The 27,389-nt window shown below is 44.5% G+C and overlaps 1 protein-coding gene and 1 long non-coding RNA gene across 2 annotated transcripts; one reads left to right on the forward strand and one right to left on the reverse strand.

The window, feature by feature from the left end:
- The first annotated feature begins 313 nt into the window (after positions 1–313).
- LOC132248180 (uncharacterized) lies at positions 314–8,485 on the forward strand. Its single transcript, XR_009459437.1, has 2 exons — positions 314–1,615; positions 5,747–8,485. It is a non-coding gene; the product is annotated as an uncharacterized LOC132248180 (long non-coding RNA).
- ENDOD1 (endonuclease domain containing 1) lies at positions 7,870–21,447 on the reverse strand. Its single transcript, XM_019483646.2, has 2 exons — positions 20,900–21,447; positions 7,870–13,013 (listed from the first exon to the last, which is right to left on the reverse strand). Exons 1-2 carry the CDS (start codon positions 21,191–21,193, stop codon positions 11,832–11,834), a joined length of 1,476 nt encoding a protein of 491 aa, XP_019339191.1. The 5' UTR covers positions 21,194–21,447; the 3' UTR covers positions 7,870–11,831.
- Between the last annotated feature and the right edge of the window lie 5,942 nt (positions 21,448–27,389).

Consider the following 27,389-nt stretch of genomic DNA (forward strand, 5'->3'; position numbering starts at 1 on the left):
ATCTGACTTTCTTTAGAATACTCCAGCACCAACATCCCCTTTTTAGACACAAGGATCAGTATCCAGAAGGGTAAAATACAGACCACAGTATACAAGAAACCCACAGACCAACATACATATCTCCAACATACATATTGTTCACCAGAGCGCCCCAAGGGATGACGCCTAGGTCGAATGGTCATAAACTACTACAAGACCGTTTCAGGCTGGACATAAGGAAGAATTTCTTTACTGTCCGAGCCCCCAAGGTCTGGAACAGCCTGCCACCGGAGGTGGTTCAAGCGCCTACCTTGAACACCTTCAAGAGCAAACTGGATGCTTATCTTGCTGGGATCCTATGACCCCAGCTGACTTCCTGCCCTTTGGGCGGGGGGCTGGACTCAATGATCTTCCGAGGTCCCTTCCAGCCCTAATGTCTATGAAATCTATGAAATCTGCACAGAACCAGCAATCACCCAAAACACACCAAAAAAGCTGTGATATACAGCCAAGCCCTCAGATACCACCGCATCTGTACTGAAGAGAACACCCGGGATTGCCACCTCACCAATCTTAAAAAGACTTTCACCCAACAAGGACACTCCTCCAGAGAGATAGATCGCACATTTGAAAGAGCCACCTGGATACCACGTGAAGAACTGCTGCAGTACAGAAGAAAAACACCCACAAATCGCACACCGCTGATTATGACGTATCACCCATCCCTTGAACCTGTACAGAAAATCCTCAAAAAATTGCAACCCATATTAGAAAAAGACCCTATTCTTAAAAAGATCTTCCCAGAGCCACCCATCCTAGCCTTCAGACAAGCACCGAACCTCGCCAACCTCATCACCAGAAGCAAACTTCCTCAAGCCCAGAACACACCAAAAGGATCCAGACCATGCCATGACAAGAAATGCAAAACCTGCCAACACATCTCCACCACCCCCACTATTACTACACCCCACAACAGAGCCATCAGCATCCCAGGATCTTACAGCTGCACCTCCAGAAATGTAATATACCTCATCCAATGCACCAAATGCCCTGGTGGAAGATATGTAGGAGAGACCAGACAACAACTGCGCACCAGAATGAACGCACACCGGAAATCCATCAAAGACAGAAACACCCAATTACTGGTGGGGGCACATTTCTCACAGGAGGGCCACTCTCTCTCCAGTCTCTCAGTCCTGATCCTCAAGGGAAAGTTACACAACACTTCCCAGAGACGAGCCTATGAGCTCCATTTCATCAACCTGCTGGATACTAGAGATCAGGGACTAAACATAGACATTGGATTTTTGATACATTATAATCTGCCTGGCAACTGACTCCCCAGCCCAGCCCAGCCCAGCCCCGGGCTTCTTTACTTTTCATCCCATCCAGGAAGAGCACACACCAACTGCTGCAGCTTCCTTAGCCTGACGAAGGGTTTTTGAACCCGAAAGCTTGCTTAATAACTATTCTCCAACCATTTGCGTTGGTCTAATAAAAGATATCAAATTCACCCAGGGAACCTTGTCTGCCTTCATCTAAGTGAGCATCCAGACCCTTTTTGAAAACAAGAACAACTAGCAAGTGCAAATTGTCTTCCTAAAATGAGCTGTTCAGAACAGAACTCTGTTTTCAGGTAAGTTCGTTTTCAGACTGACCTAGCCTTGGTAGTACTTTTTAAAAAGAGCTGTGCACAGAATTCAAATAATTCCAGTCAACACTGCAGTGAGGCAGCTGAGAACAACCTCTGAAAACAAAGAGCAGAACTGAAATGGCTGGCTGGATATTTTTCTAGGAGACAGTAGATGCTGTTTAATACAAATTAACTCTGTGCCTGGGTTACTGCTGTGATTACTATACAATCCAAGGATTATGTTCTTGTCATGTGTCTGCTCTTGTTTATACAGACATTTGAATACAAGCTTGTGTGATCTCAGAATGTGCCATCGCTTCACCATGAGCAGTTTTCAGTAGGAGGGAAGAATGGGACATGGTGATTGGTCATGGGCTACAGAATCTGAATTTGTTAGATTCAAACCTTTCTTTTCTACATCCCCTGTGCTCTTTGTAGAGGAATAGATACAAACAGGGCATGTCTATATGTGCATTTATGCCATCTTAAATTTACTGCACAGTAAATAAAGTAAGTAACTCTAGAAGTTAGTCCCAAGTCAGTCCACACACACAGTGTTACTGTGCAGTAAGGCGTCTACATGTTACTGCGCACTAATGCACTAATCGGGCATAAATTTGATATCTGCCTAATGCAGGTATTAAATTTACACTCAAATCAGAGTAAGTCACCATATTTACTGCACAGTATGGATGTGCACGCGTAGACGCGTGTCCGTACTGTGCAGTAATTTTGGTTACTGTGCAGTAATGTGCATGTGTAGATGCTCCCACAGTGTCCTAAGCCTCTGCCTCCATCAACCATCTTAAGTTATTGTTTCCTAGCTCTTTGTCTCTCCAGGCTAAGTGAATTCTCTCTGGCTGTCCTCTTTCTCTAGTAAGCAACAGAAGAGCAAAGCAAGAGGAGAGAGACACACACACCCCAAAGGGTGGGAAGTTCAGAAACTGCTACTTGCTTTCACCCACTCTGATGTGGGCACTGAAGTGAAGTGTGGAGTCCCCTCCTGACTCCTCCTCCTAGGGAAAGTCTAGAGGGCAGCAGTCCTCAGTCTGAAAGGGTCTCCCTTTCACTGCCTTCCACTCTTGTCTCTCAAGACTGGCTGTGTGGGAGCAGGCCCCAGAAACTGAATGAACTCTCCGTTGTTAGGAGATTGCAAGGAAATAGGAGAAGAAGGCAAAAAATCATTAAGGCAGCAGTTTTATGCATGAAAAAGGCAGCAGTTTCTCATTAAGATAAACTATAAAGTGCTTACTTACATACAGGCCCTGGTTACAGGAAGGGCTATATCCCACTGCTCTTGCTGAAGACCAAGGCATTCTACCACTGATTTCAAAGGGAGCCGAGTTTGGTATTCTAGTGGTTCTCGGAAGCACGGGCCCTGCTCTTCACCTCTCTTGATTTGCTGAAAAGAAACATTTCTGAGCATTAACAGTAACTAAAACTGGTGTAGTTCTGTTTGCATCACACAGATTGCCATAGCTGGCATTGGCTGGACAGAATGGGAAAGCCAGAGATAAGTTCATTGAAGACCCTGCACATCTAAATAGTTTGGAACAGGAGGAACCATTTTGCCTGAATGCCATTTGGGCCATAGCTCTATGTATGGGCTTTGAAACAATGCAGAAAAACAAATTATGCCTACAAACCTGCATGGCAAAGTTCAGGACACAAGGAGAGACATGTGAATTGAGTCACACTAGTGCTTCCACTGTTGCTAGCACCAGTGTATTATCATGACCAGAAAATAGCTACAAACAGTTATGAGATTTGATGCTTGAGATTTGATGACTCCAGTTTCAGCATTTAATGAGGATTTGTTGGTGGCAGAAGCATGTGACTGGGCTAAGAAGATCTAAGTTCCACCCCCAGGTTTTTCAGAGAATTTCTGTGTGATCCTGAGGAGGTCACTAACCTGTCTGTTCCTCACTCCAACAGGCATCACCATACATACTCCCTTGCAGGGGAACATGCATATTAACCACTGGTAAAATATGTTTTGGACCTTTGGCTAGAAGGGATTATAGAAGTACACAATCATGAGTGACTGCTGCCTCCTGAACCTGGTGGGGGGCACCCGCAGAAGCCGCTAACCCTGTCAGGGGGGGCACCAGTCCTACCAACAGCATAAGTGTCAGCCATCAGGTGGGCCACCGGCCCCGTCAGGGGGGCACGTGCACCCCCGTGTACCCTCTACCAGTCGCCCATGTACTCAATGATGTTGTAGCTACAAATGATACTGGTAATAAAACATGCAACTCATTTGAATTGCATGGCTTTAGTAGCTTTTGATAACCTACAGCCAAATACTTATAACACGAAGTCACTGTATTGCAAAAAGAACTTAGGCCATCTTGATGGGAAAATCTCACGTGGACTTTAGAGTCTTTGCTTTGTATACAGCCTTTCATAAGGCTCCTTCTATTCCTCTGTGTTGGCGAATGTCAGATCAGGATCACTGCCAGCATTCCTTCCCCCAAGTGGGAGCTTATCAACAACGCCTACTTGAGTCAGTGGCTCACCTAAGCCTGAAAACACATGGGAAATATTCCTAAGAAGTTTCTATCTCAGAGTAGAAAACTACCCACTATATTGAGAACTGAGCAAACTGACATTTCTAGCCCAAGCATCATTTGCCACCCTACCTTAGTACCAGAGCTTTCACTTTGCCTCTGGCAGGTTAGATGAAGCAAATATTTGGGCAAACGAGGTAAAACCTGTGAGTTAATATCAAGAGAAATAACCCAGTGGTATCTGCTGTTTTGTTCTCTTTGTTTCCCTATTTAATTGGTTAAAACAGACGCATATTAATTAAAATGGAACTCCTGAAGTCTGGTAGGCCAGAGGGCTGCAGAATCCACAAATCTTGAAGCAAAATTTAGGACCAGATTGTCAGTGAGCAGAAAGGCCTTTGACTGACAGCCCTAACTGGGACTGGACAGAATATGGTTTTCTTGCCCCATGATGAAGATTTATAATTTAAACAGTGTTCCCGGTCCATACTGAGATGAAACTGGGACAAATTGGGACCTCTCACAAAATACGAAAGAAGGAAAAACAGAAGGAAGAACTGGCAATAGCTCAGCTCAGTCGCTCATCTGGCAGGCAGGATGCCCAGGTTCAAGATTGGGCTGGAATCAGAGTATGGACTTGAATCTCCCACATCCCCAGCGCCCTAACCACTGGACTGTGATATGTTTCAGAGGGAGTCACTCTTCCTTCAGTCCTGTTAGATCAGAAAGTCCATCCTAGACCAGAGAAACTTTCCCAATCAAAGGCCCCCTCTATAGGTTACAGGTATCATGCAATTAACAGGTTAACTGCTCAGTTACCTTGAGACCAGCTACGCGTGTAAAGTACTTATCACACAGTGAAAAGCTCCAGCCAGCTAGCAAATTAGACCTTGAAAATGTGCACTAACTTTATTGCTGGTTGCTATCAAGCTTTAACTTGCACATGTAACAGGGTCTTCCCTGTGGCTGGGAGCCCTGTCAGGTGTGGGCTCCCAGCCACAGGGGTGCACCTTGCTCAGCCAGGGCTGCAAGTCCCACAACTGCTGGCACCCCCATGGCTGGGAGCCCCTCAGCTGGGGTGTGTGGGACTTCCAGGCATAGGAGCTTGCTTCTTGCTGGTACAGGGGAAGCCCAGGATCGGGCTCCCCCTGTACCAGTAATAAGGCACGATGGGATCTAATGTGCAACTGTGTGGACCATGCATTAGATCCCATCATGTCTTTACCTGCACATGTAGAGGGGGCCAAAGGTTTTGTCAAAAATGGCACCTTACCATGAAAATCAACATTTTGACAGAAAAACACAAATAGGAAAATTCCTAATATTAAGAATGAGGGAAATTCCATTGGTCTTTGTTTAGCCAAAAGTGGCAACTTCACTGAAATCCAGGATGGGTAGTACCTAGGACTAGAGATACATTTGTAAATCCAGAGAAGTAAATTTGCTTGAACGGACAAACAGCTCCACTAAACCTCTGTGTTGAACATGCAACATCAGCATCTTGTGTATCCTGTGCACTGCAGACACACCTTGTACGTTATGCTCTCAGGCAATCCTTTCTGGTCAAACTAGTTACACTTGTATTTCTTTTTCTATCCTTTTTTATTTTTATTTTTTTTCACAGACTCAGCCAGCCTGAGAACTTGTGACTGAAACTATTCTGAATTTGAGCAGCCAGTTGTCCCTGTGAGGAATGCTAAGGAAATAGTTGCAGCCCGGTGGAGAGATGCTTATCTTTAGACGGGGCAGCTGCAAGTGAGGTGTGGATTCATGGGTTGAACAGTGCTACCCACAGACATTTTTGGCCTCTGGACTAATTCTTAAGTTGGGTTTCTCTCTTGCCTGGATGCCCACATACCTCTTTGTGACTGCTGGATTTAGAATCGGGGCTGGGTTTAGTTATGTTTCTGCATTTTAAGTAAGTCGTATATATAGGCTTCTTATGATTTTAACATCAAAAGGAATATTGGTCAGTTTCATGAGAGAGCCATTCACAACCCATTAAAAAACCCCATCGGTCAGCCAGGCCAGGATAAAATACCTAGTTTCCTCCACCCCGCCCAGTGGACAACACTGGACTGAGCACAGTACTTGGAGTCCTTGGGATCCAATAATGATTCAGTCATGGATTTCCACCATAACAGAAACTCCTGGGGAGAAGAGTGGAGGTGGCAGTAGTGCCCACAATGGCAGAGGAAGCTCCAATTTGTTTAACCTTGCCACAGCAGGAATGACTTTGAGCAACATTTGTAAATCTTCCAAAGACATAAACTAGCACATATGTAGTACTAAAGATGGAGCATGCCCTAGTACAGGGTTGCCCAACAACCTGTGGCATGTGCGGCACAAGCAGCCTCTGTGTGGGGTACATGGCAGATCAGGGAGGGGCCAGGCAGCACAGTGGCAGATAGCGCAGACAGCAGAAATGAAAACAGCAGATCATGCAGGGGCAGAGAGCAGAAAGCAGAGAAGCAAATCGGGCAGGGGAAGGAGATTGGAGTAGCACTCAAGGCATGTGTGGTACTTAATTTGTGGCCTACCTACAAAAAAGGCTGGCCCCACTGCTCTACTGTGTTGTTCATTCTTGTCCAACAAGCACCTTTCACAGATGCTAAATTTACTCAAATAGAGAAGGAACTTAGACTGCTATGTGCTTTAAAGAACCCATAACTAAGCCCAGCCACCCCAGCAGAGGTTTTCAAAGGCACAGATGCTGACTCTCAAGGAAGGTTGGTGAGCATTTAAATATCTCCCATAGCACTTCACTTTGTTATCTGCTAGAAGCTCTAAAGTTAAGCAAGCAAGGGTTGGGTCAGTATTTGTATAGGAGACTTTCCAAGAAAACTCTGATGCTATAGGGAGCAGTACCGATGTAGTGCATTATTTCTTTTGTATCAGAACTAGAGTCAAGGCCCCAAAATGGTTTTACGTGGCATTTTGCTGTCTTTCAGCTGAGAGACAAAACTAAAGTCTTGACCTTCTATGTCTTTAAAGAGAGCATTGTATTTCTGGGCAAGACTTGAGCTGCTAACTATAGCATTCTAATCAGTTACTTGGGTAATTGACTCCTGCTTTTCTATATTTCCTGTGTAATTTCAGTTGTTTCCTTTAGTTTTTTCAACCTGTCTTAATTGAAAATGAAAGATATACAGGAGAAGGTCATTTCTGCTGTGAGGGTATCCAAGGACTTACCAGACTTACATGCTGGTGACCTGGATACAGCTGAGTGGCTAAAGAAACAATTATGAATATCTCAATTTTATTTTCAGTGTTGTGATATTTTTATGTAGCCAGAAACTTCTCTTTATCTTGTGGACTTTTATAACATATGAGTAGACATAACCTGGCACACTTTTCTATCCCACTTTGCATTTGATTAAAAAAAACCCTGTCCTAATATAAAGTTGCTTTGCCAGAAATAGTTGCCATGTTTCATCCCAGAGGTATTATCTGCATTTCTAATAGGTAAAATGTTCTCTCTATGTATACTAATATGAGTTCCATCCTTTCTGATAATTCATTATCTATTTCACAAGTACATTGTGAGATTTAGCAAACTAATTTCTATAAAACATTCTGAGCTCTTCAACTGAAAAGTGCTGCAAAATTACAAAACACAAAGAACACCAGATCCTGGATAGTACTAAATTACTGCTATACCAGTGTCATTTTTCTTGATTTGTCAGGGCATTAAGAATTGTTTTAGTAATCTCATTCATAATGATTCACAGCAGTATAACACACAGATTTCTTTTGAAAAAAGACACTTTTATTTTGTTAAAACCATACAGTTCTAGGAATAAAGTAAAGTCACGCTCCATAAGTCATGCCCAGACAAGGATAATATTAAACAACAGTTAGTTTACAGGGGAATGTTGCTAATCTGCAAAAATTGCTCAGTGCTTTTGGTAAATCCATTATAGCCAGCTTGGACATGCAGAATAATAAGATGGCCAGTAGGACTAGGGGCTGGGTTTAGCGGTGTTAAACTAATTTTAATAATATTGCTGTGTACCAGGCCATATCCACTGGGGAGGCAACCCCATTTAATGTAAGAGTAGGTCTGTGCTGCCATCAGGAGTCGTGAGTACAGCACAGGTAGGCAGCTAGCCTGCTATCCTAATCTAGTAAGCTCGAGTAACAATCACCAGGAAGACATGGCAGCATAGACTTCCACACAGAATGTACATGGCTATACTGGGAGTTTACCCAAGCTGAAGCCCCCATATCATCATGTCTTCACTGCTTTCATTACCTGAGCCACCTGGATTACATCTAGTTTGGATAGACATATATGTGGTTCAATCTGACTACACTGTAGAAGTACCTTGAAGGAGGAAACACAAAGGGGGAAAATACATTACAGCCAAACAAGGGCTCAACTTTTTGTTTGAAAGAACTTCTAGTGAGTGTTATGCTTGCAGAATCAGTAATGGGAGATGGGGAGATGTACATCTGTTGAGACTAATGTCCTTAACACTTGCTACATTTCATCCATATAAACTGACAGTTTCCATGTAGAAGAATAATATTAAAAGGATCATTGAAATAATTTGATAAGAACCATATTCTTTTGATTAATGTATAAACTAAAGTCTTGACCTTCTATGTCTTTAAAGAGAGCATTGTATTCAGTGCTGCTCGCTAGACAGACAAATGAGAGTCCTCTATTTCTCCATCAACCATGTCAATGGTGGTCAGCCTGCAGCATGCTGGTATGTTTGGCAGGCAAGCCCTGGGTGCCAAGTTAGAGGAAGCTAGCATTGGGAACCAGGGCAGCACTCAGACAGGGGTAGGGATTAACATGGGAGGTGGATCAGTGCTGGCTTGAGGCTTTGGCCCCATGAGAGCTGCAGTGGCAGGCATGGCCGAATAGCTGTCACATCCTGGTGGCAACAAGATTCAGCAGCCCTGGGCAATGGTGGTGGCTGATTATCAGGGATCCTGGTTTTCTCTGATTAAAAAAAATCCCCAATTTTCAGTTTAAAAAAACACACCCCAAATCCACATTTTTCCATAATTAAAGTGAAACACTGTTATATATATATATATGTGTGTGTATGTGTGTGTGTGTGTGTGTGTGTTGGTGTTTCATTTTAATCACTTAATTAATTCCATTTGGTTTATTATTAGAGAGACACTGTCTCATGCTTTGGACTTAACTTGTGGCATGCTTATCAAAAAGGTTGGTCACCACCGAATCAGATGAACTGCCTTATTGCTCCACCAAGCTAGTACCCTGTCTGGGACAGACCGCCTCTAGAGGAATGAGGATGCATTGTTCTCCAAGCCCAGTTCATCCCATGGCCTCTCTGCTGCTGAGCTTGTCTACAGCGTTATCTGATGAGAACACGTGCTCCCTGAGAGTCGGCCTGAGAGATTGTGATACGTTCCACAGAGACCAAACACAGCTGACAACTTTCAGTCCCTAGTAAGCTGGGCTGGATTTGAACCAGTCAGTTTCTTTATCCCATTGCTAGAACCTAAGGCCTGGGTCAGTGCCAGGCTCTCATGCAACTGCCCAAGGCACCGGTAAGCTTGGAGAAAGAATCAGCAGAAGAAAAGGCCGATGCAGGCACCACGGGTGCCTCACAAGGGAAATCAGAGTTCTTTCCCCCAGCACCTGGCCAAAGGGAGGGGAAGTCTGAGCTGAAAGGACCTCCAGTTTAGTGGGCAGGCAGTGCCCCGTCTCCGTATTTTTGTTTGTCTTTCTTTTATTTTTCCTGTGTATTTTAGAGCCTGGCAGCCTTCAGCAGAGGTCTGGGTTGAACTAATCTGTGACACCCCCTTAAAGACTTTGTCATTTCCCTGATTCAGTAAGTGACCTTCCTATGATGAACTTCTGTGCCATGCCAGGGCATTTCTAGTGAGGCCAGGGAGATCAGGGACTGTGTCTCTGGGAGGAGTAGGATAGAAGCAAAGCAAATGGCTAAACATGGGGGAGTAGGATAAAAGCAAAGCAAATAGCTATTTCCTGTAGACAGGAGGAGGGGAGGCCAGAGCTGTGATAATGAGACATCCAGATCCCCAGGGGCTTGACCGCAGAGTTCTCTTGGCATCAAACAAGTAATGCACCACATCATGTACTGTTGTGGCAATTACAATCATACAAGCATGATTGTATCAGGTGGACTGCCTTGCAGCTCCTGTCCCTGCAGGGGCCTCCTCAGCCCTGGGCCTTTTGTACCTGTGGGTTTGGCAGCACTGTCTGCATCAGCCTTGCTAACTTGGTGTAAGCTGCCAATTCCCAAAATCTGCTGGAGCGATGTTGTACAGCATTTCCAGCTTGACTGAAGTAACTTTCCCCACCAACCTCAAGAGCCCACATATGGGCCGGGCTCCTCAGATAAGGGGTACTTCCATATGGATGTAACACAAGAGAGAGAGACAGTCTTGGTAGGTGGCATCAAACTTTCTTAGAGCCAGATTCTCCCACCCTTGCTCAGGCTGTTCATACCTTATTCTGCAGGCAGCCTCACTGTAAACAGTGGGGATCCCAGCAAAGTGAGGTATTGCTCAGTATTAATTAGGGTAGCAAAATCTTTCCCATCTCCAAAATCTATCCCATCTTCCAGAAATTTTCAGAGGAGCCAGCACTGTGGTATGTATTGTGAAGACTTTCAACTCTAATTAGAGGCAATTACAGGCTTTGACTGTGCTAGAGGGTGTGATCCAAAGACTCTGATTCACTTCACTAGGCTTTGGATCATGCCTCTACTAAATAAAGTCTTGTTTGGTTGCAGTGGTGAGCAAAAAGTGCAGTTAGAAGGGAGTGGTAATTATGCTTTCACCAAGCAGAGGAACTGGCAACTCTGATTTTCTTTCATTGAGGGTTTGTCTACACAGCATTACAGTGTTGTGTAGAGATACCTGAGCTGACGCAGAACATGCTAACTGGGGTACTAGAAGCAGTATAGTGACATTAGTGCAGAGCTCTGCTCAGACTATTTAGCCCAGCCAAGATGTAAATTCTATTAGCCCAGGCAGAGAGCCATGCTAACATGGCCATAACTGCTGCCAGTACCTGAGTAAGCTCATGCTGAGCTAGCTGGGGTATCTCTGCAGGCATGGCATTGCTCTGTATAGGCATACTTGGAGGTACATACCATCTCAGTATTCATAAAAAGGTACAGATTGAGAGCAACAAGCTAAACTTGCTGGAGCAAATTCTGCCTTATTACCCCAATGAAACCAACGATGCAACTAAGGCAGAATTCAGTCCCATGGTTTTTCTTCCTGAGTCAATAACCTACATGTAAGGTTATTAACAACATAGCCTCCTTCCCTCCTCCTGTTTTTAGAAAGGCCTTTGCAAATGTAATGTTTCCCTTATCTCCCCTCACCACCAGGCACGTGGTTCTGCTGAGTCCTGGCATCACTGCCAGTAAACAGCCATCAGCATTTTTTTATCTTAGTAGTGATGAAATATCTTGGTACCACATTCAGAGTGTGTCTCATGGCAGTCACTGGATTTGTCACCCCAGTCAAAAACCTGAACACTTTACAATAAGTGGTACTTAATGTGCCATGGCATCCCCTTTTGGAGTTACATGGCCAGCCCCACCCCCATTACACCCATTTGGTTCCTTATTATTAATGTCACTACAATAAATACCCAAAAAGAATTGACAGCATTTGGCCACATATGGTAAAGCATTGCCCAACTCTTCTTTCATCGTGCATCTTCACAGTTCTGGTTTCTCTACCTATCAGTCATCAGAAGAGACTTTAGGGATAATCCTTTTGACTATGTGAGTAGCCAGAGAAGTAGAACCACTCAAGAGGGCAGCTGTGGCATCAATGATCAACGAGAAAGTGCTGCCAATTCCAACAGCGATGTCTTTGATGACAACAGGAATGGCACCAAGTGTATAATAGGGAAAAGAAGCAATATGGAAGAAAAGCCTAACAGGGATGCTCAGAATTCTGCAGGTGAGGCTCACTACGTGATAGACTATCTGAGCAAAGCCCTTGATGATATTGGCTGCAACCTGACCCATATCTCTGGGAATATTCAGCAGCACCAGACTGATTTCTTTGATGTAGGACATCGCTCCGTTCCATAGGCTGGAGAATCCTCCCACTATGATGTTGCTGAACTGCTTGACAACATACCACAGAAAATAAAAAGTGTATCTCACCACCTCCCTAACAATGGAGAAAACAATTCTCAAAAGCTTGGTGAAAGGGAGAGCAATGAGGCCAGCAACTCTTTTTAGCAGGCTTCCTTCTCCCTGCTCCTCTTCAGCTGTCTGGTCTGGACCAGGTGTGCTGGCTGAGTAGCCAAAAGTGGTCACAGCTGGCAATATTGGCTCTGTGGACTGGAGCTGGTTTATGGTTTGCAATATGGCCTCTATTTTCCCCTGGCTTTGCTTTCCTTCCCCACAGTTGCTCTTAAACAAATTAACTTCTGTTGGAAACTGCTTCTCCAGTTCTCCTATGGCTAGCTCTTCCATGTGACTTTCATCATTCATTTGTTTCACTAACCCCACCGACCACGTCTCTGGAGCACTGCAGCATGCTGCCAGCCAGAGAAGTTGTGGGACCGAAATCTTGTCTTTAACTCTGACTTTGGAAGGAACAGAGCCTGCAATAAGATACAGGCTATCTTTATTTTCACAGTGTGGGGCCAAAGCTTGCTCTATTATATTCTTGACATCCCTATGCCAGTTTTTGCTTGCAGATGGGGTCATGGGGACAGCATTCGTTAGTGTGTAGGTAGCTATCTGGAAATCATCTTCATTGAGGGAACTGGGGTTTAGCTGCCCTCTCTCATAACCAGAGTCTGCATAGTCTGAGGCCAGGGCTTGGTTTGCTCCAAGGTTGTTCACTGAGCCACCAATATCAGCTTCATGCTTCATTTCATCCAAGTCACTTTCAGCATCATCTATCTGAAATACAAGGGAGAGAAGTTACTAGATACAAGTTGTCTTGCTGCATTGTCTGATGTTATATTCAGAATAGTTGTGGAAGTGGAGTCACAGCTAATCACAGCTCCATGGATAAGATTAATGCAGTTTTTCTTTTCCATTTTCCCTGTGGCATTTCAGAATAAGAGTTGTTAGACCTGTTAGATTAACCAATTTAAGGCCCGAAGAAACCATTACCATGGTCCAACCTTCTGCACAACACAGGCATAATAATTGCTACCATCTTAATTCCTACCATAATAATTCCAGCATTAGGAACGCTGAGTTGAGATGTTCCTGCCTGGAGCCTTACATGTAGCTGAGAACAGATCTGCACAGGGGTAAGCATAAGGTAGGGCAGAGAGCAGGGGGTTAATAAGCAATGTGAGGATCAACTCACAGGATAGAGAAGGGTGGAAGATGTGGTCTGTCTTAAGATCCTGCATCTCTGTCTGCTCATCAGTCATGCCTTCTTGATACTTTGTATGTCTTTCCTTCAGAAATACAAAGAGCAGAGGCTAAATTTTGGACTGAATCACAATCAAGCAGCCTTCTTGATCCTATGTTTTTCGTACTGAGATGGATGTATTTGGGCATGATGTTTATGTCAGTTTGTGGTGTTAGCCCCTCATACACGTTTCATTTGGGTGTCTATCACTGCTTAAATGTTTAATTTAGTTAAGCTCTAAGAATTTCATATAAGAGTATCAACATTGCCAGGCTGGAGCAGACCCATGGTCTGTCTAGCCTAGGATCCAAAAGTGACTAACACCAAGTCCTTCAGTGCAGAATGCAAGAAACCCTGTGGAAGGAGGTATGAGGTACTCTGAACCCAGGGAAGGTCTCAGGCTTATTCCTAAACTTTGAATTTAGAAGTGTGAAGTATTATATCCCTTCCCAGCTGGAGGTTATCTTTGACTACTTCAACTGACTATTCTGGTGTCACCTGAGGGGGTGGAACTGGCATGTCTCCGACAAGTAACCAAGGCAAAACACCCAAGTAATTTGGTCCCTCTGCACTTGTGGTTGAGGGAAAGATTGAAAGCTCCTCCATTGTACCCTCAGTTGCTCCTAGGTCTATGAAAAGGAACATGCCAGGCATGCATGATCATACATGCCAGTATGAACTTGGGCTGAGGGGACACAGAGAGACTAGTCAGGCTACTGTAATAAAGACAGAGAGCCCACCACTTGACCCCACTCAAGACACTATCCGGCACTTGCAAGAGGAAGTAGCAGCTCTGTTGCTGAAATTGGGTCCACCCCATCCACTACAAAGGGAAGAAAGAGCTGCACCACCTTGGACGCCAAGTGGAAATCATCCAGGCTGGGGTGCAATAGACTGATAATTTATGACAACTGGAGGAAGGAGGGCCAACTCTTGAGTCTGTAGAAGTATCCCAAATGCACATCTGGTACATCAGCAACTCACTGCTACTGGGAAGTCAAGGCTAGGAAATGAAAATGGGCTGCAGTAATGGAGCCAACTGAGACCCACATTATAAACTGCTCCGCTAGCACCATACTGGAAGCCTTGCCTCAAACTAGCTGCCCACTTGGTTTACCAGGACCCACCACCCTAGTGCCAATGGTGATCAATGGGGTATAAGGCAAAGTCTTGCTGCATAATGGCTCACAGATAACCTTGATTTATTCCTCCTTCTGTAAGAAGCATTTACAGCAACAGAAGCTACTCCCACTGGGGAAACTAATGTTGCGGGGGATAGGAAGTCACTCATCCAGGTAGAGGGTATATAGAAGTGACCATAGAGTTCCCACAGCATGGGAAAAGGTCACCCCAGAGCATAGATACGCTGGCCTGGAGCTAGTGTGCATTGAGTAACGGATAGACCTTGCTCCCTGATATGCTCCAAGAACCACTGAAAGAGAGAGGTCCCTAGGGAGATTATGGAGGAGCCTGGTCTGAGTACAGCCGGGAGAAGATTGACTTCTCCACAGAGGAGACCCAAAATGGAGAGAGAAATTGGCAGCCGCTACTGAACTTGACCTGAGTTGTTCTTAAAAAGCTGTAGAGGTTAGTGTGGTTAGCATGCCTGCAGAGCGGTGAAAGAGCTGGGACAGCTTGGGCTGTGCACAAAGTGAAGATCCTTGCCCCAAGGGTCCTTGTGGAGCTGTTTGGAGTTGGGGTTTAAAAGTTGCACTGTTAAAAGGGGTGATTTTGTATTTGGTTTCCATTATGGGTTACAGTTTACCATTCTGCTGCCTATGGGTGTAAATAAATCATACTTGTTTGAATCCTCCTGTTAAAGTGAGGTACTGTTGTGGAAACTAAGTCACCACTGCTACATACCTGCACCCCTTCCTGAGAGGGGTTACACTTGTTAACAGATAGCCACATATTTCTTCCTTGATTCTTGGCTAAATTCTTTAGCTCTTTGACTTCATGTGGCAGTAAGTGCCACAGTCTAACTGCAAGCTGGGTGCAAAAAGTATTTTCTTTTCTCAGTTTTGAATTTTCTACCTTTCACTCTGATAACATGCCCCAGCAGTCCTTAGCCTGCCTTCTCCACACCATTCATATTTTACATATTTTTATCACGTTCCCGCTTACTCAATGTCAGCAAGGTAAACAACACCTATCTCTTCCATCTCTCTTTATGTACATTTTCCATGCTGTCAATCATTTCTTTGCCATTTTCAAAGCCTCTGCTAATATTATAATACCCTTCTGGAGAGGGGTTGAACCCAGTACTGCACACATTGTTCCAGATGAAGCCATACCACATCATGACAGTTTAATATTTTCTGTATTTTTCTTCATCCCATTCTTTGTGCATCCTAACAACCTGCTTGCTTTGACTGTAGCTATGGTCTTGGACAGGCATCTTCACTGACTTGTGTACAGTGATATCTGCCTGGGTCGAATTTTATATATGCGTGAAAGATAAAGATACAACACTAAGTTCACCACGTTTGATAACCTAACAGTAACTGCATCTTATACAGAGCATGTGGCACGTGGATTTTAAGCAAGCAAAACCCCACAACAACATATCAAATAACTGGGCATCTATATTCCCATCTTCCCATAAGCTATCTATTGTGTAATTGCAACTTCAGGATTTTGCATGTGGAAACAGGGTAATTTTCAAACAATGCAGGCTCCAGGTAAGGAGGCCTTGTGAAAAGTTGTCCATATGTTCATCTAACAGAAGCAGGTAATGTGTGGAACAGGTGGCAACACCAAGGACTCTTTTCTCACCATCTCCCACCATTGTAAGTTTGGTATCCTACCTCTCTACTTTGCACTGCAACAAGTTCTTGTCATGTAAGTGCTCTTCATCTCCACCTTCCCAGCCTTCCTTAACAGAACCCCCATAGACTGATTCCAGTATCATTTCAAGCTTAGGTAGAAGCTATCTTTAACTCTACACTGCTGCAGAAACCTCTGCAGTCAATATAAAGCTGCACTTGTTGAGTGCTGACACCCATACTCAGAGCTGACCCCAGGGGCATGGGGGGCCCAGGGCATATCAGCCTGTGTGGGGCCTGTGCAGGGGGCGTGGCAAGTGACCAGAGTGCAAAGCCAGTGGCACGCAGTGGTTGTGCGGCATGGTGGCACCCTTGGCACGTGCCAATGGCTCTGTCTGTGGGGCCTGTACAGCACTGTCTGCGGGGCTCCCCAAAGTGCAGGGCCTAGGACTGTTGCCCTGATTCGCACCCCCCACAAGGGACAGCTCTGCCCATACCTATGTTATGTGCCTGGCCTCACATCCCATAGTGTCGGAGTGCTTCTCAGTCATTAGTCTTTATCTTTACAACAACCCTGTGGGTGTATTGTTACCCAGAGAGGCAAGCAAAAGAAGGCAGGGAACAGTGCATTGGCTTTAGGGCAGGCAATGCTACTCAGGAAAGGGCCAGAGTCCAGGGCAGCCTTCCACCAACCAGGGAAAAACCTATGCTGCTCTGCATGTGCACTGCACAGTTATGCAAGTGAGTTGGAGTCAAACTAGTTCTGGTTCTGCCTTCAAGGCTAGGGACAGACATTACACATAAATCGATTTAAGTGATCAGAAACTGGTTTAAACCTGTAACAGAACATAAGTTCAGTGCACATAAACCAGTTTCAAAATGGTTGAAACTGGTTTAAGATAAACCTGGTTGAATGTAGTATCAGACTTAACTGATTTGGGTCAAAATGGTTTATGCAATGTCTGTCCTGGACCCCTTCCTGGTTTAAGTTAAACTAGAGTCCCCCAGCATCCCAGCATGCTTTGCAGCCCTGGGCTGGGCTCTCTGCTCCAGAGAACAAGCATGCCCTGCCTCTCTCCTCCCAGGATGAGGCCCTGACAATTAGACCACCTTTCCTGTTAAACCTTGTTAAAAATGCTGCATAGTTACACCTCACCCAGCCAGCCAGTCATGGACAATGCTGGTATTCCTTTTATTTTGCATCCTGTTAGAACCTCTCTGCAGCTTTTGGCAAATATTTCTTATGTATACATTCCAGAAGAAGTAGACATTATATAAGACAAGTGCGCTTTCAAGTTACAGCATGCTCTATTATGAAATAACATTCGCTAGCCCTTAGTCACTCCACAGAGCATAATGAAGTTGTGCAATTTTTCACTATGCCAGTATGTTTGTGTGTGTGTCAACTCATGTGTACATGAGTATGCATGTCTGCACAAAGCACACCTGACAGCATGCATGTATGCCTAACTGTCATTCTCAGCGTATTTGACTTCGCAGTTCTCAGTCACAATGTTATTCAGAGGAAAACTGATGGCATTATTTTCTTGGATGTGCTGCATGGCAGTACACAGTGCAAAGATTCCCTTAAAGCAAATGATTTGACTTGACTTTGATATGAACAGCTTATAACAGATGCAATATCTCATCATTATTCATCTTGGCTTCCTCCCTTGCACACCTCATGCAGCTGATTGCTTTGCTCATGCTTGTTTATTGCTGGTAAGAGAGGTGGGATTGAGGAAAATGGAGTCTCCTGTATTGTGATTCTAATAACCAATTTCTCACAGGTTTATGCAATCAAATGTCACAGGCATTTTTCTCCACTCCCTGTTATATGATTTCTATACAGATATTAAACAGTTGTATCTTCCACCACAAAGCTGCTGTATCTCAGTGGTTGTTGAAGGGGATTCCTTTGGTATGGTAGTTGTAAAGTGGGAAACAGCCTGTGATCTTGTACTTAAAGCCCATACTGTAATGCACATGCATAAATGGGCATGGGATGAAACAAGGTTGAGCGGGTAACTTAAATTCTTGCATTTTCTCTCTGTTGTGCATTGGACTTTGCAACTTAACATTCTTGCAACTCTGTCCCTCTGTGGGTAAGTCAGCATATTTTGGTGGCCTCTTGTGTTAGGTATTGTACTTGTGGTAAATGGACATGACACATAGTAAATGACAGGGTCTATCCCAAAGATCCTGCAATCAGAAACACAAAATATATAGTGGTCATGAAACAGACAGGCAGAGCACAGGATCTCTAAAATATCCAGATGCTTTAGTATAGAGTAGCTGCAAGCACAATTCATCCCATGACTAACAAGTAAGTGCTTAAATAAAAAGTACCATGAGAATTGCTTCTGGCCTTTAGGGCACAGTATGGTGATCCCTACTCAGACACAGCTCTGACTAATGTCAATGATCAATGTGGTCTGCATTAAAAAAAATATTTTCTGTAGATAAGGCTTTTTTTGCCTGGAAATCCCTGCTGTTTTATTAGGCTGCATGCTGGTTGCAGGATGTTGGTGGCCTTTTCTATATCAAGGGCTAATATTTGTGTTTAAAGGGGACAGTCATTTCAATCAGGACATTAAATTCTTTTAAGGAATGTGTTGAGGCTGAAAACTCAGAACAAAGAAGCACAAGCAAGAAGAGTATCGTTTAAATGCAGGCAAAGCAATCTTGTTAGAGCAATTGCAAAGTGTTTTTTTATCTAGGACATTTCCCAGGAGATTGGCCCAGGGAAGGGGAATCCAAGGCTCTCAGTTCATCACTCACCAGTGTGAGCCAGGGCTCAGTGGGGCTGGATTCTGCTCTCCCAGACACTGATGTAAATCCTGAACAATTCCATGGCAGCTAATGACACAACACTGGCACAAAGTCACAGCAACTACGAGTGGAGTGCAGTGAATCAGTCTCAAACAGTTCAGTGCACAGTGCTGAGGGATGCAGTGGTTTCTTCACTGCAGCACTTTCTCAGAAATCTGCAGTCATGGCTGGTAAAATAAGAGGGGCCAAGGGAGAAGCACTAGAGAAAGTGACCTGATTTTTGAAGCAGGAAATCTAAAGACTGTGACAAGGAAATTTTAGCAGCTGAGAGGGGGAGAGAGCAGTGGGTGCTCAGGAAGCTAGGCCACTGGGGCTTCTTATAAGGAAGAGGTTGGGCAGTGAATAAACTGGATTGAGAGAGCCCTTGCTACTGGGTGGAGGTGTAAGAGGGCTTGGCAGTTGGGTGGAGTATCAGATAGGAAGGGCTTTTCAATGGGACATGTGGGCGGCTCTGGCACCTGAAAGATGGGCCTTTGGCTCTGATGGGAGCTGTAGGAGGGTTTGTCACAGGGAGAAGTGACAGTGGGAACACTAGGCATTGTGTGACAGAGGGGCTCAGCCACTGGCAAGGGCCTCCTCCCTTGGCATTGTGTAGAGCTACCTAGGTGATGCAAGTGGCAGATGTTCCTTTGCTGAAGTCCTTGATTAAAAAGGATCTATTAAAAATTCATAACGGTTCTTCAGCTGAGTAATTGTAAAGCCTTTAAAAAGCCCTCGCTCTGTTCTAAATAGCAAACAACCACCTTCAATAGGCATCTGTGTAAATTAAAGAAATGACAGATAAATGGGCTTCTGGTAGAGCCAGAAATTAAAACCCCAGCAGTGGCAGCAAGGAAGGATGGGTTCATGGCTAAGCCTGGGCTTCAAGATATCTGCAGTCACTTCCAGCTCTCCCTGTGTGACCTTGGCTCAGCCATGTCATTCCCTCCCTGTCTCAACACGCCACCCATACACTGAGAATAATAGCAAATGTCTTTGTCTCTTTAGAGTATAACTCTTTTCCTATATGCATGTACAGCACCTTGTACAATAGGGCGCTGGTCTCAGAAGCCTCTAGGTGTTACTGTCATACAAATAATATACATCATTATTGAGGGTAAACCATGCCAGTGTTGGCTACATACATGCGTCACCAAGTCTTCCCTATACTTACTCCTTACATAACCCTGACTACTGCAAATATTAAAGTGAAGGTCTTTAGCTCTCTGAGGCAATGAGGCAGTTAAGGATGACCCCTGTGCTATAACAACATCAGGAAATCAGCTTAACTTCAAGGCAAACATCAGGATAGACAAGAGCGACTGACAATTCAGGAACAGTTTTTTAGTCTAAATTCCTGACTTGCCTGAAAACCTTCATATTCCTGGATTGGATAAGCCACCCCTCTCTCCAGCCACACCGTATCTACAACAGACATACCCACAGCCTCAACTGGGTAAACCGCAGATGTCTGTTTTATTCCAGTGTAGTGGAGCTAAAGCCCTCTCTTATCAGCTGCAGAGTCACACTGGGGACAAAACAAACTTAAACCTGTAACTGAAATTTTAACCCTATTATCCCTTGTCATGGCTTGATTTCACAAATGACTCTGTGCAGAGTACTAGTTAGACAGAAGGACAGACAGGAAAGGGCAAGGAGTCATGTGTCTGTCCACCACCCAGCACATGAATAAGAACTATTTTTAATAAATGAATATCCAGAAGGATTTTTCAGCTTCGTTGCCCCCACAAAATCCCAACCGTCACAGCACAGAGTAACTTAACCCTTAACCCTCAGGCCCCCTGAGAATCTTTGCTTTGCCATCATTTGAAAAGCTGACTTACCTGTGGTTCCACCAACCAGCTCTCTTCTCTACTTTGGGCTGGTTTTGTGTATTTAAAAGCAGAATAGAGAGGGGTTTTGTCTTCCGTGCTGTAGAGCGTTGCAAAGCGAGGCTCTTTATTGTACCGCTGACAGATTTTCACATGGAAAGGCTCGGTAAATCCTTCTGGGGGGGTTTCTCTGTAAAAGAATCCATTGCATTCAGCAAAGCCAGGTTCATCCACTCTGACAACCCTGCCCTGGGAAAAGCCTGGGAAAGCCAAGAGGCAAAGCAAAAATAAAATTGATGTCTTCATGATCTCCTCCCTTGAATTGTCTCTCACTGCTAGATATGAGGAAGGACCTGTGCTCCGGGTACATCCAGCACTGAAGCCAGAAAGCGACTGGAATCCGGGTGTAGCATACAAGGGAGATGAAATATGAAACCCCAGCCGATCCCTTCAGGGAGTGAATGCGTTCTGCATGCAGCACACTGTGAAACGCGATGTGCGCAGCTCAGTACTGACACACACTGCAGATACAAACCAGCACTCCAATAGCTCAGGAATCATCAGGATCAGTGTGGAGGAGCAAGGGACACCGCAGCAGCTTTTAGGTTTCAGTTGCTGGCTATTGCCAAGTGAGCAGGCTGGATCCTTGCTCAGAACCACAGGGTGCACCGAGGGGACTGCATTGCAGCAGAGTCCTCAGGAGGAATTTCGGCTGACTCATCCAGAATTCTTACTGGGGCTCTGAATGGGTGTCTACTGATGTGCTAACCCTGGCACCCATGGGGGCTTGGGACATGCCCAATCCAGCCACAGGCCGGCCTGTGTGTCCAAAGGAAGGGTGCTGGCATTATGCTAGATCCTCTTTTCTTTGCCCCTTTTTGGGTGGCGCTGCTAGCCATGCAGGGTATGCAGCTCCCCAGCTGTGTTGGGGTTGACTCTAGTAGGGCAACACAAGAAAAGGGGACATGTAACCCACTCCCCTTAAGGACTTGCATCGCATGAACCATGCACACTGGCCTTACAGCTCCTGGCTCAGATTCCTTCCAAGCAGGCATGTAAGCTTATGAGAGCTACAGGCACTCAGTGCTCTCTGAGCATCCAGCCTCCTGCAAGGCATGCAGTTTGGATACACCAGAATGAAGCAGCTGTAATCAGTGACCACTTATGAACATTTGGGCCAAATCTATATAATGGACAAAAATGTAATTAATGGAAAAATGAATTGGAATGAAAGTCATTCCCTACATTTCATAGTCTACAGAGGTGTTACCTGTCCCATTGGGATCTTCATTTGGTTTTCTCCTTCTCCAGCTAAGAGAAATATTATTTCAGAGAAAGGGGAGTGAAAGTTTTCAGAACAATGGGGTAACTAGGAGGTTCCCAAACATGTATGTAGCTCTGTGCATGACTTCCTGCTGAAGATGACTGAGCCTGGTCAGATATATTGTCTCCAAACTTCTGGACATCAGAACCCATTTAAATAATGATATTTTACCCTGCCGTATTGATTGCCAGACAAGAATCCCCAGCACTAATTCCTTACAACTGTTCCAGGAAGCAGGCAAAGATTTGCCCATTTTACAGATGATGAAACTGAGACCAAGAGAGGTTGAAGTGACTTGCCCAAGATCGCAAAGGAAGTGTCTGGAAGAACTGAGAATAGCCCAGCCTTAACTACAGGACCATCCTTCCTGTAGTCAGGGACATGTAATCAAAAAGTACCAAAGCAAGGAAGTACATTGACAATTTTACTGTGATATTATCAGATGTGGGAGACAGCAGTGGGCTGGGAGGTCTAGAGAACAACAGGAAATGTAGTAAATGGGTTTGTTTTGTTTTCAGACATGTGACCGGTCATTGAGGCCTGACAGATAGTGTTAGTCACATTCAGGAAAGATTGTGGAAATGAAAATGTGGACACAGCTGACCTGAATCAAGCAAAGCAGAGAAACAAGCTCAAAATGTTCATCTTCCTGGATAGGAAATCTATGAAGAAGCTCCTGGGAAATGGAGAACAGGAACTACATTTGAGGCACTAGATCCTGAAGAAATTATAGGCTTGTAGTCATCCAAGTGAAATTTTCACAAGTGTCTCAGAGGTTTTGGAGCTGAAATCTCATTTTCCATGAGCTTCAAGTGCCTAAAATTTCCATGAGCTTCAAAACTATGGCTTATTCTCGCTTAACTGTTTTTGAATGTTAACCATAACCATGGATCAATTACATTGGTGGCGGTATGAATACAACTAGCAACACAACAGTTGGATGGGCAATGAGGAATATCCTCTAAAGAACACAAGGAACAAGTGATCAGAAAGGAGGAGAACCAGTAGTATAACTAAGGGAGAGTAGGAGAGGGGTGACCAGGGCAGCATCCCCAGGCACCCCCTTTCTGGGGGGAGGTGGAGCAAAACCAGCCATTGCCATAGCGGGAGCCGGCACTGCCCCAGGCACCACACAGCTGTCTCAGTCACAGAGCTGTATGGCTATGCCTCTGCCCAAAAGCCAAGAGAGAACCACATTTCAAGAAGAGCCTGATCAACTATATCAAGAGTCAGGAAGAAGAGGTCACTAGAGACTCTGGTGAGAGCAGTTTCAGTTAGTGTCTAGTGGGTTTTTTCAAGATAGGAGAGATAGGAAGCATGTTTGTTGAGAGGAAAAGCCTGGGAAGAGTGAGATTGTGAAGCGCAAAGGTGGGGATGAGAGTCCACATGAGCGAAACTGGAAGTGGAATAGGAAGAGATCAATAGGGCACAGTTTAGAGAAGAACTAATGAGAAACACCTCTGCTCGTGAGAAGGGAGGAGGAGAGGCTTGTAAAGGGGAAAGACTGTGCGACACAAACACATTCATTAGTATGACCCACTGCCAGGGAGAACTTCCTCTTCATGGAGGGTCTTTTTGGCTCTTGAAGAATCTATTCCTGCTTTCTCAGGCCCTGCAGGAATGTCTTGAAGAAAAAAAACAGCTCTGAAAGTTCATGGAAAATGAAAGTCTTAACAAAACAACAGGCCAGACACCCAAGTCCTTTACCAACTGAAAAGCTTTCAGGCTTGCTTTCCTTCTTTCCCACAGCAAGCCCCAGCTCCCTACCACTCTCTATTGGGTGTCCATGTTTTGTTTTGTTTTGTTTTGTTTTGTTTTGTTTTGTTTTGGGGTTTTTTTAGAGACTCTGTTTTTCATGATGTGATTGCAAACCACTCAAGCCCAGCAGCAGAGGGGACCTCACTTGACTTGGCATACTTTCTCCTCTCCCACAGGGTCCTGGCATGGTATATTTTTGTTCCCATTTGTCAAAGAATGAGAGGGGAAAAAAATAGACCAAGGGCCAACATCTCAGCTGTTGCAATTCCACTTGCTTCAGCGTAGAAACAGCAGCAGAGAATTTGGCCCCAGCTGTGTGGAGCTCCCAGTGCACAGGCCTGTGTGTCAGAGGACACATCTGCCTGTGTGGTCACTGCCATGCATGTCTTAGACTTCGCCTTGCAGCTTTGACTGGGAAAAGACAACCTGGGGCACAAAGCTCAGCCAATGAGCACAGCAGGAGTAAAAGGATTTTACCTATTGGAGCTAAAGGGGCTGGGAGCAAAAGGGACAGCAGACTGCAAGCTCTTTGGGGCAAGGACTGTCATGTACTGTATGAACATACAGAACCTATTACAGTAGGGCCCTGACCTGGATGACCTGCTACCACAATATTAATAAAATAAAATGAAATTAAAATGTTAAGGGTCAAAATGAAGTAAGTATTCCTATGGGATGGAAAGGATGGAAGGTGAACGTAGTGGCTTAGCAATGTCCAGGGAGAGGAAGGAGGCTGCAGTGCATAGTGGCTTGGAGAAATAAAATCTTTACCTACATTAATGTTTTGTTCGTGTTTTTTGCTCATATGTTTTCCTTGTCTGCTTCGATTGCAAGGGCAGGTTCCATGTTTTCTGCTGGCTTTGTACAGCAGCTTGAACAGTGGGACTGTCACCCTGAGCAGGGCCATTTAACACAACACAAATAGAAACACACAACATAAATATTGAATAATAATAACTGAAACACAAAGGCTCACATTACTCATGATTTGATTACAGCTTTACATAGGTAATGAGTTGATTTCTCACAGTAGATGGCTCTTTGAACTAGCAGGCAAAGGCAAAGAGGAGTTCAGACTAGCAATAAGGTGCCATTTTTAACAGTAATAAATCACTAGGATAGCTTATCTGGGAACAGAGTGGATTCTCCAGGATTTTGGCATCTTTAAAGTAAGGCCGACTGATTTCTCTAAGGCTATGCCATAGCTGAGCCAGACACAATGGGCTTGCTGCAGGAACTCCTTGGTGATTAGACAATCAGCCTCCATGACCACAATAGTTCTTCAGGCCCTAAGTTTATTCTGTTCTGTACTTTATACTTTATTTCCAGCACTGTTTTCCATGTATTGATGTTTATTGCTCTTTGTTGTTTACTATGACTTTGTTCTGATATTACAACAGTTTGAAGAGCCCAGGTATCTGGCAAGTTCAAGGATCATAGTCACTGGTTCAGGGTGTCAAGGCCAAATATGAGGCAAGGAGAAAGTTCAGGAGTTACAGGAATAAGCAACACTGAGCAGACTCCTTGCAAGGAGCTTAGATATCTGAGCAGCTTTCTACTTTCTGGATTGTGTGAATGAGGATGAACCTTTTTACTGTAGGTAGGAAGTAAATCCTCCCAGGTAGTGAGCTCGCACTTTGCATGTGAGGGTGAATCATCATCACCAAAGTTGCCAAAAGGTCTAATCAAGATTGAGGTCATACTCTGCTGGTTGCTGCATAAGCACTTTGTGAGAGAGAGTCCCTTGCAATCTACATAGACAAGAGACAAATGAAGGGAGGGGAAATAGAGGCACAGAGATACCCTGACTAAGGCATCTCAGAAGGGTGTGGGAGACAACAAAACCCATTGGCAATATCCAAAAGTTTAAATCAACAGGCAATTAGTACCACACCTTGGGACTTCCTGATGTTTGTTTAGGTAGCCATACTTCTGGGAAGAGGGGTGAAGAGGGTTGTATCAGAAGGTACATTGAGGGGCACTGTTTGATGGACGTGATGAGTTTCAGGCGATTATATCAGTCCTTCTCTAGCTCTTTCAGTACATGGGGCAATTTGTAAAGGACAATATTCTCAGTATGGACCCCTTTGTCTTCTAAAGTCCTGTTACAAGGTTCTCGCAATGTTTTATGCCATGGGCCTGCCAAGAATGTCTTCAGGCCACTTGAGTAGTCATAGTACACAGAGTGAGAACTACTGGATTGCAGGTTTCCTGTAAACACATGAATCTTGTCCGTCTGCCAAGTACAGCTGACTGACTAATTCAAGCTCTGTGGTCCACCCAGTGCTTGGCCTTGCTATTGAGACAGCTAATAAGGAGCTGGTAGGCTTGTGTCTTTATAGTGTTTTTCGCATAGACTGCCCATCTGCCACTGAACTGTAATAGCTTTGGGCTTTGTTGACCTGGGCTACATATGGATGTATAATTCTCTGTTACCATCACTTGTTAAGGTACCTTTATATTATGAAAATTATTCCTTCTTAAAAGCACATAGGAGAGACAATGACTTTATCCAAAGGAACTGAGAGGAAGATGGGAAATAATTCTGACTAAAAATATGATTTTTCAAAATATGATTGACAGGTTAATTCACACGCACAAGAACTTGAGGTCTGGCATGTGGCTTTGGAGGAGGAACCTCTGATTAGATAGCAGTGCAGTGTAAAAGATCTGAAGGAGGAATCGGTCCGATGTTGACGCCTGTATCCTGAAGTGAGGGGTTGGACTTAGTGACCCTGGAGGTCCCTTCCCACTTTGTGATTCTGTGATTCTCGGTGTTCATATTACTGCCACATGCCACTTTAACCATTTGATTCTATCGCCTTGTGAAACAACAGCTTTTGTTTGACTGTGCAGCTAGTGTGGGAAGCTGGATCTAGTACAGGCTCCTAAAGAATATCAGGCTAGACTCACACAGGCCCTTAGGAGCACTGTTGGATCCTTGGGTGCCAGGGAAGACTTGTAGTCTTGCACCTAGGCTCCCTATACAATTCAAGCAGAACTTTAATAGACACTGGTTCAGAGTGTCAAGAATAGTATTAAGAATGCTATTAAGAACAGTATTTAAAAAAATCAGCACACTTGAGTGGAGCACCCATTAAGCTAGCTAGTGAGAAAGGACAAGAGGTTTGTTTTAATCCCCATCTCTCCAAGAGCTAGAAAACTGACTTTTCTCAGAATTCATAGGCATGAACCTCCCTCTTGGAATAAGGTATCAAAACCAGGCCAGCCTGTTGCGGGGGAAAGGAGGCATCCCTTATCTCTCTTTAGCATCAGTAGTTGGAGCACTCGCCTATCTGGTCTCAGATCCTTCCTCCACCTGATTTGGAGCCATGTTTCTCATCTCACAAGAGAGTGCCTGGTTAAGTGCATATCAGTTAAGTGCATAAACTGCTTAAGTGCACAGAATCTTTCAGCCCA

The sequence above is a fragment of the Alligator mississippiensis genome, chromosome 1, assembly GCF_030867095.1.
Source record: "Alligator mississippiensis isolate rAllMis1 chromosome 1, rAllMis1, whole genome shotgun sequence".
NCBI lineage: Eukaryota > Metazoa > Chordata > Crocodylia > Alligatoridae > Alligator > Alligator mississippiensis.

Coding starts and splice junctions, on each gene's coding strand:
- ENDOD1 (XM_019483646.2), bottom strand. CDS start 21,193: ATGAAGACATCAATTTTATTTTTGCTTTGCCTCTTGGCTTTCCCAGGC. Junction 13,014..20,899: donor GCTGGTTGGTGGAACCACAG/GTAAGTCAGCTT, acceptor CTTGTATTTCAG/ATAGATGATGCTGAAAGTGA.